Raw genomic sequence first — 10,873 nt, 5'->3', positions numbered from 1 at the left:
GAGCTGACAGCCCCTTCTTTCTTTTCCACTCTTGTGCACCCCTGTCGCAGTTGGCCGGCAGTCTCCTGAGGCTGTCCGGCCTCATGACAGGAACTCATTAGTCCACTCTAAACATTTAACTTGTCTTGGCCTGCGGGGAGGGAAACAGCCTGCTCATAGGTAGCCAGTCTTTCCAAATTCTTAAATCTAACTGATTCCAAATGAATTGATGTCTCTAAGCTCTCAGATCTGTGTGTGCTACTGCAATAAATGCATGCAATGTTGCAATGCAACAACTGTGAGTGAAAGCAAACATACACTGTCAGGAGTCAGAAATAAAAATAACATCTAAAATTAGCCCACTGCCAATAACAGGAATCATATTGAAAATTTATCCTGACATGATGCAATTTCTTCAAACCCTGTTAAAGTTTAATGTTTTCAATTACCATTAATTTATACAAAAAAGTGTTTACTTCAACAGCTTTCACCAGTTTGCTAGTTCTGATTTGCATGTTGGTATGGCCTATTTTTGTAATGTATTTGTTAAGCTTTTGATAAAAAAAAAAACAATTTCTTGATAAAATGCATCCCAGTATGACTCTTTCTACCACATAGTGACAACCGTAATGAAATTATTAGAATGAAAAAAATGTGGGATTTTTTTTAACTAAAGAGAAAAAGAAAGCTAAAGAAAATCCTACGATCACACTGGGAATTTGACACGCGTTCTTTAACATGTTAAATGCACATTCTTGAACATGTGATCACTGGACAAGCAGGAAGGGGCGTCTTCTTCCTGTTTGTTTTCTACAAGTTACTAGCCCACCTTCTAGTGTTGGAAGAGGCCCCATGCGAAATGTCGAAGTGTTTTGCAAATTTCGCAAATCTTGCCCCAGAATTTTTCTTTCACAGCTCCGGTCCAATGTAAGAAAGACTTGGCGAAGTTGCAGCACAAGCCCCAATTATCAATTTCTCCTTCATGATCAATTTTCAAACTGTTGGCTAGGCTATGAACTAAAATGAGACCATACGTGACTTTCAAATCCAAGACCCTGATTAATCGAAGCTCAACCTGGATTAACCTTCAACACGCACGTATTTTGCACATAGAGCCCAAAAACTGTTGTAGAAAATTGCAATTTCTATGCCTATGTGGCAGTTTTCTAGGGTTTTATATTTAAAGCTACATAAATAACTGAATCGAATCGACCTAAACCAATAAAAAATCATTTAAAAAGGAGTTTAATCAATATTGGAAAATACCCTTTTATTGACACACGGTAGGTTTATTTTACTGTAACGTAAAAGTGATCAAGTGTCATCACAGCGGACGACATACAAGTGATGGCTGCAAAAATGATCAATGTAAAAATGTGTGGAAACACTGAATTTTGCAAAGACGTGACCATACAGTGTGGTAAAATGTTCTAGTAATGTTCTGTCTGTATTATTTTGATGGGCAAAAACAACAGTGGAGTGGACTTTGAAACTAAAATGTCAACGGATTTGAAATTAATTCTTGTTTGTTCGTACACTTTTAAGTTACACTTTATCTTGCAAGAAACACAAGGATCTGCACTGTTAAGGATCAGGTATTTATCTCTGATTCACACTGGTTGAAGTTTTTTCCATTTTAGCTCACAGTGTATCAGTAACAAAAGGGAATCGAATCGTCAACCACAAATATCGAATGGAATCATTGTTAAACTGAATTGTTACACCCCTAAACCAAAACACAATAACACACAAACTAAAACTACAAAGGCTAAACAATTAAGAAAACAAAACATGACGAGAAAGAATACGTATAGTATTTAGGAACATTACTTTACTTACTACTGACATGATTGTTAGGATGTAGTGCTCCAAGTTGCGACCATGATGGCGGGCCATTTTAGCATCTGCCGTCACCATGAGCTCGACGTATCGTGGATAAGAGAGGAAGCGTTTGCGTCTGCGCCCGGGTCTGCTTTGTTCTCTGGTGGAGTTGATCTCATGGCTTTTTAGTTTTTCTACAACGTCTCTGAAAGAGTCCAGCTCCTCTCTAATATCCCCTCTGCTCTCAAAGGCGACCGGCTTCACTGATGCTTCTGCAATGCAAAGACAGAAAACAAGGAACTATCTAAGTTGGACTTGTAACATTTGAGCAGCAGTACATCAATTCATAACCAACACAACATGTTTTTTTAAAGTACAAGTTGTGTTGTTTTTTTTTTTGTTTTTTTTTTTGCAAAGTTTGTCTGGATTGCAACTTATACTCAGGTGCAACTTATATGTTATTTAAAAATAAATAAATAGACTCGTGTTGTCAATACTGTCCTTCTGACAGCCACAAGAGGGCACTGTAGGCGTGTGCATCACTATTAGCTGCTGACACCAGCGCAAAAGAAGAAGCGCTAACCTCGGAGGAGTGATAAAGTTTAGCTAACTTGTTAGCATGTTCTTTATGCTATATTTTTTTGAATAGTTGTTCATATTGCACTAATTTTCTAGATTTCTCCAATGTTTTGTGAAGCTAAACAATCATCAATTATAGTAAATGGTGCATAAATCCAGTCTGTTATTATGATTTGCCTTTTAAGATGAAATATTCGTTCTTGGTCCCATATTTTATTAAACAAATTTCTCCCAAAAGTGATACTCCAATGTGACTTATATATGATTTTTTTTCAACTTTATTATGCATTTTTGGACATCAGCAACATATCTGGAGCTACTTATAGTTTGATCCTATTGTGAAGGCAAATAAAGACAGTTAGTATTACATCAACAGATCTTACAGAGTTGCAGAGAACAGTCAAAAAATATTGTATTGAGAAAAAATGAGTTTCTTGTGAACATTAAGCTTTTAATACAAAAACCCCTTTGGTCGGGCAGTTTGCTCTACCTCTGCTCAACTTACTTAACTCATACCAAGAAATCTCTCCATGGTATTTTACTGACTCACATATGGACCGGCTACAGTCTGTACTTCACAAAAACCCATAAAAATCCCTCAAGTCCTGCCATTTTCCGAGAAAGATTAAATTGAAGCTTAATGTAACATATCAAATATGATATCTGATTCCATGATGAAGGACTGTTGTTTACAGGCTGCAGATGGAAGCTTTTTCAAGCCTTTTTCTAATGAGAATGACAGACATTTTCAGCTGGCTCTCAGCTGAACTGCACGTGTTATGCTGGCAGTGAGCTGCAGATTCCTTTACCATGACCGGGTGAAGGTAAAACCAGGAGGCAGAGCTATAAGATGAGGGCATGTATTCATCACATGAAAGGAAAAATGAAAAATTGTTCAAATGAGATGTAATTATTCATAAATAAACTTTAGGTTGAAAAAAACTATTTTTAAAGAACTTTAATATGTTTCTTTATATTGGTAACTATTTTAGTATTGGAAAATTGTCTTTTTTGTGTGTTTTTTAGCTGTTTTGTGACCCAGTTCTTCATTGGCATGTGCAATAAAGTATAAAGTATCAGATGTTTTAAAGCTTTTGATATATTGTAAAAGTGTTCCCTATGGTTTTTTAATTATAATTATTCAGTTTTTAGGAAAAATCAAAAACGTATGTGATTTTCTAGAACATAGTTTCTGTAGAGCGGCAGTACTTTATTAAAGGGGCCCTACCATGATTTTCTTCAGCCTTTCACAGTAAACTATATCCATATATACAATCATATATTACATTGGGAACACTAAAAAACAAATTATTTATGAATTATGACTCATTTTTGTGTCCCGTTTTAATACCCGGAAGTAAAACGACTCGATTTCTGAGACTCCGCCTCTCGCTCCTTGCCGATCCCACCCATTTCACGACGTCATTCTTGAGCCCGCCTCCCCAGCCTCTCCAGCTTGATCAAAAATTGTAAACAAAACCATGTGACTAAAGATGGATGCTGCAAAATCTTGTCAGGATTTTTCCCTTATTCAAACTTTTCATTTTGCTGATGAATATTGAGCATCTGTATGAAGGCCAGGTTCAACACCGCGGAGGAATCCTGCATGAGGGTTACTGGAGATGCTACAGGTACACACGCCAAAAGACACGTCGGTAGAATCAACGTGGATCACTTTAAAAGTTGGTTTTATTGAGCATGAATTCATCCGACCACATTTTAATTAGTTTTATGGTTTTATGGCGCTGTTTCAGCCCGCACGCGAGCCACGTAGGAGACACAGAAAAGTGAGTTATACATTTTCAGTGGTGTTAAAATAAACGTTCTAACAAGTAAACAGTTGAACCAATTATTTCCTTTTGGATAACATGACAGTCTACATTTGTCCGCGGCTTACCGACCCCTGGATTAGGTCTTTAAATGAAGTTGATTTAAGTTGTACACTGGACATTTTGGATGCAACTTCCTATTAATTCAAATCTAAAGTATCTTTAGCTTGTTAAATATGCTCAGAGAAATCTTACACAGTGAACACTATCTAAATGTCAATAAACATTTATCAAACAAACCTCATTGAGTACAAAAACAGCCGTGCCAGTGTTTCTGAACCAAGCATAGTCTGTACTCCGTCATCCTCAACAACCTCCTCAACCTTGGACAGCCGGATCATTGTGAAGAGTTCCATTGTGTTAAGTAAACTCAATCTTTCCAGATGGTCACACAAAGAGTGATTGTGTGTATCTGGAAATATATAAAAAAAAGGCGGAAAGATAACTCAATGAGTGCACAGCAAGTATTTAGGCAATATTCACTGGTACTGCAACCCACAGCTGGAGCTGCCGCAAAACCAGACCCAGAATTATAGTCACTACTAAGCTCATCTGTGGGCACCCACACAGCAAAGTCAGGGAGGCCAGAACAGATTTCTATTTTCAGAGAAAAATCGCTGCGAGGCCAAACTTGCAACACTAAACCCATTTAACAGACTCATCAGTGCAGACAGTCATCAAAGAGATCTTCAGAAACAGACTCCACCCACTGAAATACATTCTGAAACTTAGCTAAGTGATTCATTAAAAAACAAAAAAACCTAGAAAGTGAAGATGCTGTATGGTCTCTGTTGTAATGGTATTAAAATAAGTGCAGATTAGCACAAATCGCCTTAAATTGGAATCCCCTTGCTCTCTCACTGGGTAGTGAGCTGCTACTTACACCATGAAAAGACAGGGGTTACCGCCTGGTCTGCTGGACACTTACAAGCCTACTATATACTATACTAAATAAACTCCTCTGAACCAAAGATCTCATTTTAAACATTTAAAATGTGGTATTTTTTGTGGTTAAATATAGCAAGTAAGTAATTTCAGTTAAACTCTGTTTATGTACAAAAGCTCAATTCTGAGATGTCAACTTGACTCAATAATTGTTTCTTTGCCTCTCCTTCACTTTCTTGTCAAAGGCATCAAATCCAAAACGCCAACAAAGGAGAGCCCACATTTCACTGCTGAACTAATTAACATTCTTTTAAAGCGACCTTTTGAGAGTCTAAGCACTCTGCTCTCTGGATACAAATGATAAAAAAGCTGCTATACCTTTACGCTGCATAGGTAGTGCCTTGCCTCTTTACAAGTCGCTCAGGTTACAGGAATTTAACTGATGACACAAAGGGGGAGAAAATATTGGAACTCCTACAGACAGGAGTGCAATTAAGTGCAATTCTGTTGGCGAGACAGGGAGAAGCAATGAGAGCTAATTGTTGTTGTTGGGGGGGAGGGAAAAAAAAGCTTTTAAAGTGAAGTGGTGCAGCTTTTGACCCCGCTGGTAGATGTGAACTTTGTGCACTTGCACTTCTGCTCAGCTCTGAGACACATTAAAGAGAGCGTGGAGGTCAGAGGAAAAATGTGTTTGGAACGGCAAACCTTCTCCCTAGATGAATATGCCTACCTGCAGATGCTGAATAACATTACACTGGTGCTCTTGTAGATTAGGATCCCAATGAACAAAATTAAGATAGACTTTATATGAAAAAACAAATCCAGATTTTCTCCCAATAAAAAGACTTTTTAACCTAATATAACCTAATATTCTGCTAGCTTTTTAGACTATTTTGGCATTTACTAAGATTTTTTAGGCAGCTTTGGAGTTTAGCTAATATTTTGGCTACATGCTAGCTGTTTTGGCTAATTTAGTCTTTTGTATTTGAGGCTATTTTGGAGTTTAGCTAAAATTTCAGCAACATGCTAGCTGTTTTGGCTAGTTTAGGCTTTTTTGTTTGTTTGTTTTTGTTTGTTTTTCTTAGTCTATTCTGGAGTTTACCTAATATTTCAGCTACATCATGCTAGCTGTTTTGGTTGACCTAAGTTTCTTTGTTTTTTTTTAAAGGGGCCCTACCATGATTTTCTTAAGCCTTTCAGAGTGAAATATATCCATATATATGATCATATATTACATTTGGACCACTAAAAAACAAATTATTTATTAAATATTAGTTATATTTCATGAATTATTCCCTACCCGGAAGTAAAAGAGCTCGATTCCTGAAGCTCCGCGTGCCGCTGCGTGCTGCTGCTGTCTGCGTCATGACGTCATCTCAGACAAAATCCGTGTTTCCATATTTCTTGCACGAAAATAATCCAAACTTCTTCAAAGATGGATGCACATATATATCTGCCTTTAGTAGGTCTAAACTCCTTCACAAAACAAACACATGCGGCATCTGCATGGCTGTGCGGGACCGGGTGTTAAGGTAGCGTCTTAAGGTGGCGCCCATTGACTGTAAAAAATATTTCTTATATACAGTCAATGGTAGCGCCGGAAAAAGTAACAAACACCTATTTGAGCTGGAATGTATTGAAGACAGGACAGAACTGGAATAAATACAGCATTCTGCATCTAAAATGAAAGTTTTTTCACTGATTATCACTAGTAAGGGGATAAATTGAGTGTTGTGTAAACCGGGGGTCAGAGCTTGCAGCACAGACTTCCTGGAGGGAGCTGTTTGAAACGATCTTACGTCAGCACGTCTCCAACCACTCGTTTTCGTGGGTATGGAGGGGCTGCTGCAGACAGTGCAGGTTTTTAGAGGATTACTCTTAAATGTATGAACAGATCAAAATGCTGCTTTGGGATTCTTTATAGTGAGGAATGAACAGTAAAATGCATTTAAAACCTCAGAATTTTCATGGTAGAGCCCCTTTAATTTTTTTAGTCTAATTGATCATTTAGCTAATATTTTAGCTGGCAATTAATTTCAGCGTTTTTAGCTATTAATCTTAGCATCTTCATCTATCATCACTAGCATCTTCAGCGGCCAAATTCAGCTTAAAGCATTCACACTAGCATTATTGCATGTAATGCTATATCTAGTTCATAATAATGTTAAAAAGTTATGGTTTTAAAGTTATAAAAATGTACTTTTGAAGTGTTCAATAAATGTTTATCTCTTTCGGCCCACGGCCTAAAGTGTGTTTTGGATTTTGTCCCTTGTGCGATTGAGTTCGACACCCCTGATTTAAAGTGTCACCATGTGGATTTTTTTTAAAAGCACATAAAATTTCTTGTTTAATTTTGATTGACTTCATGTCTAAGCACAAAATCGTTGTAATAAGGAGCAAAGTCAGCAATCTCTAAATAACAGAGCTAGTCCAATGTTGTCTTGCTGGATAGGAGAGGTATTTTATGAAAGAAAGCATATCTATAAGTCTACATGTTTGAGCTAAATTTTCTGTCCAAGACTGTTTTTTTTTACTTGGATTTATTTCTGAAAAAATTAGGAATGCATAATGAAATTGACCAAATATCGAATTGTCAGATAAAGGCATAAAATGCAATAGATACACACATCTTGACTCTCGCTTGTTCTGCTTTAGCCATACGGCCACAAGTCTGTAGTGACACAACTAGTCGCTTTATAGAGCTGCACAAAATGAGGATATAAAGAAAAACCCTAGTTGTCAGTGCTACAGCTGTTTGCGGTGCTTCTATTTGGATCAGAAAAAAAGTTCTGCCTTGTGTCATCAGCTGTTCTGTGATTTAAGAAAAAAACTGCTGGAACATTGAAATGATGACAGTCTCACAGAAAACACATGGGACCTCATGGTTCAAGCTGAAATTGCTCACATATGATGCGGTTTTACTTCAGCTTTCTTTTCTGTGATTATTCCTGTTATTTTATGTCTGAATGCCTAAAAAGAGAGTATTTATTTTAACAAATTGTGACCAGCAGCAACTACAGCTCCTGCGGGAATTATTGAAACTCAGTCTGTTTATATTTAGAGCATGTCAAATGGAAATCAAGACACACAGCTAGTTGGTGTGAATTGGAGACCTCAGTAGACAGTTTTAATGAGAGTAAAATGTAAGGTTACCGTTTAATTTAGACTGTGGTATTTGGTAACATACATAATCAGCATTTTGACATTTTGTTTAAAGCTCATGTTTTTCTGAGTAGCACCGTACACCTGTTGAGCTGAAGAAAATGTTTTTTGTCAAGAAATGTAAAAAAAAATAAAAAAAATCTATGTAATTTTTTTTTACAAAATAACTTTGAATTTTATGTTCACAGCTGGCAGGTGGGGACAGAACATTTCATACATAGACCCATGTAAACTTTTTTTTTTAACGCCAAATAAGATGTTACCCATCTGCCAAAGTAAAAACCAAATAACTATGAACATTTCTTAACCTGATGTGTTCTGACAGCAATTAAAAAAAAAATCATAAAATTTAGGTTTAGACCATTGCCATTGTTCAACTTTCTGCCGCTATTTTTTAAATGACAAACTGTTCAAATACAATACAGTGTTGTCTATATTTGCCAATCTAGTGAGCATCAACGCACACTGGTTTTTTTTTTTGCAGAGACTTCTGGGAAATTTGTAGGGCACTGGATTGTAGCCGTGTCTAAATTCCTTCACTACTCACTATGTAGTGCACTATAAAATGTGTTTGCCATTATTTAGTGCTGTCCGAATCTACAATTCCAAAATCAAGTGCCCAAGAAATTTCCCAGAAGTCTTTGCAAAAAAAAAAAACAGTATGCATCAATCCTCACTACATTGGCAAATATAGTCCAATATTTGAACAATTTTGCAAACAATGTGTGTTGAAAAGTATTTTTTAATAAACCATCAACATTTTCATCATCAGAACACAGTGGAGTCATAAATAGACTTTATAAAATGTTTGTATTGGTTTGATTTTTACTATGTGAAATCACTAACGTTATACTAGCCTTTAAAAAAAGAAAGTAGTGAGCATGGTGTCCAGATTGCTTTTAAAATCCAGGGCAATAGATATTCCCAAACTATATAGTTTTTTAGTAGTTAGAGATTAGGGTGGAATTCGAACATAGCCCTCATGTAGTGCACCAAAGGGGGAATAGTGAGTGAATTCGGACACAGGCTTCATCTTCATTCTAACATTAATTTTAGTAGTAAATTATAACAATTTCTATTTCTAGTTATATATATATAATGCTATTTTTAGTATTATATATATATATGTATATAAATTGACCTTGACATGCAGCTTGACCAGAGGTCACCTGTTTCATCAAGTACTATCTGGCTTTACATTTCTCTACGGATATCAGTGACAGCACCAATCATCTTCCATATCCTCCTGCCAATATCACAATGAATCATACTCTAAAATCTTAGGTTTATAAGCTTCTGCGGCTTCAGTTCACCTATCTGTTCTTTTTTGCAGTGAGAAAATGATTTTGTCTTAAACCAATAAGACTCATCCAGTACGCCAGGCCTGAGTGATAAGAGCTGCCATCACCCCTCAAACTTTTCTAGCCATTCCATTCAGCATGCCGAGACAGTAAAGAGTGGCAGAAAATAACCACGGCTGGAACTCACGGGACAGCACGACACATTGGCTTCAACAGCCCCAAGGCCCCATGAAGGGCTGACACATGGGAGCTATTAGGGTTAGTGAAAGCACGTTTAGCCCTGCCTGTTTGACCTCACTGCTGTTATCTTAACATCAGATGACGATCGGTGCAATTATTAGCAACTTATGGTATCTGTCGTGTAATACACAGAAAGTTGACAAGACTCAACATCATTCTTGAAAGTAAAATTTAGGCCACACTTCAGCCTAATGACATGCAAATTAAATGAAAATTTGAATAAGACAATAAGCCATCTTTTTAATACCATAAAAATAAACAAAAAGGCAGCACAGAGCAACGCTTTTCAAACGCATCAGAAAAGACGTTTCTCCACCATTCCTTTACTATTGCAAGCTCAGCAATACCACGTACTTAGCGGGACACTTCATCAACTGACAGCTCAGAATGCAATTTCACAAATCCACACTCACAACCAAACCACATCAATGCAGGAACACAAAAGGTCAAAAGTAACCCTTTTTGCTTTCTCTAAACAATAGATAGCCTTCTCAAATCAGGGCTTTCAGTCAGCTCAGAGGGCATGAGTGCACATGGCAAGCTTAAGCCTTTTGGAGCCACAGGACATTCAGAAAGCCCACAGGATCAAGCTGGACCCTAAAGGTGAGGGAGGTTGTCTGAGAGATCATTGCTCCCCCATCACACCCAAACTGACCACCTGTCCTGACCTCTGTCAGGAGTCAGAGTTAAGAGGAAAACGTCAGCCGTAACCAAACACCTCATCCAAGGAGAAATTTGAGGTACATTTAAAATTACCATGTTTTTTGACCTATTTTTTTGTCATTTTTAGTCAAAATTGAAAAATCTATAGTTTTCTAGAACATAGTTTCTGCAGAGCGGCAGGAGTTCATCACAATTCAATGGTGATGGTAGCACCATTGATGTAGAGTAAGCCCATCCCCTTCCCATCATCCATCTGTTTACACACTGTCCCACTAGCTTATGGCCCCTCACAACCCCAACCTAACAGTTTAGCAACAAAAACAGTTTAGCAACATTGGAGCTAACCAGCCATACAGCTGTAAACCAGCTTGGACGAGAAAAACAAAGACGTGCATGGATCTAGTCATCTATAAC

The 10,873-nt window shown here is 37.2% G+C and overlaps 1 protein-coding gene across 1 annotated transcript in view; it reads right to left on the bottom strand.

The window, feature by feature from the left end:
* LOC112152219 (A disintegrin and metalloproteinase with thrombospondin motifs 20) overlaps positions 1-10,873 on the bottom strand; it is a gene marked incomplete in the record, with an annotated part of 105,264 nt that overhangs the window by 80,400 nt on the left and 13,991 nt on the right. The window contains 1 exon segment of the mRNA XM_024281660.2: positions 1,819-2,072. Coding sequence (XP_024137428.1) covers positions 1,819-2,072 — 254 coding nt within the window.

Source organism: Oryzias melastigma, linkage group LG6 (assembly GCF_002922805.2).
Source record: "Oryzias melastigma strain HK-1 linkage group LG6, ASM292280v2, whole genome shotgun sequence".
Classification (NCBI taxonomy): domain Eukaryota; kingdom Metazoa; phylum Chordata; class Actinopteri; order Beloniformes; family Adrianichthyidae; genus Oryzias; species Oryzias melastigma.
Note: the sequence above shows the minus strand (reverse complement) of the source record. Positions and strands in the feature narration are given on the sequence as shown.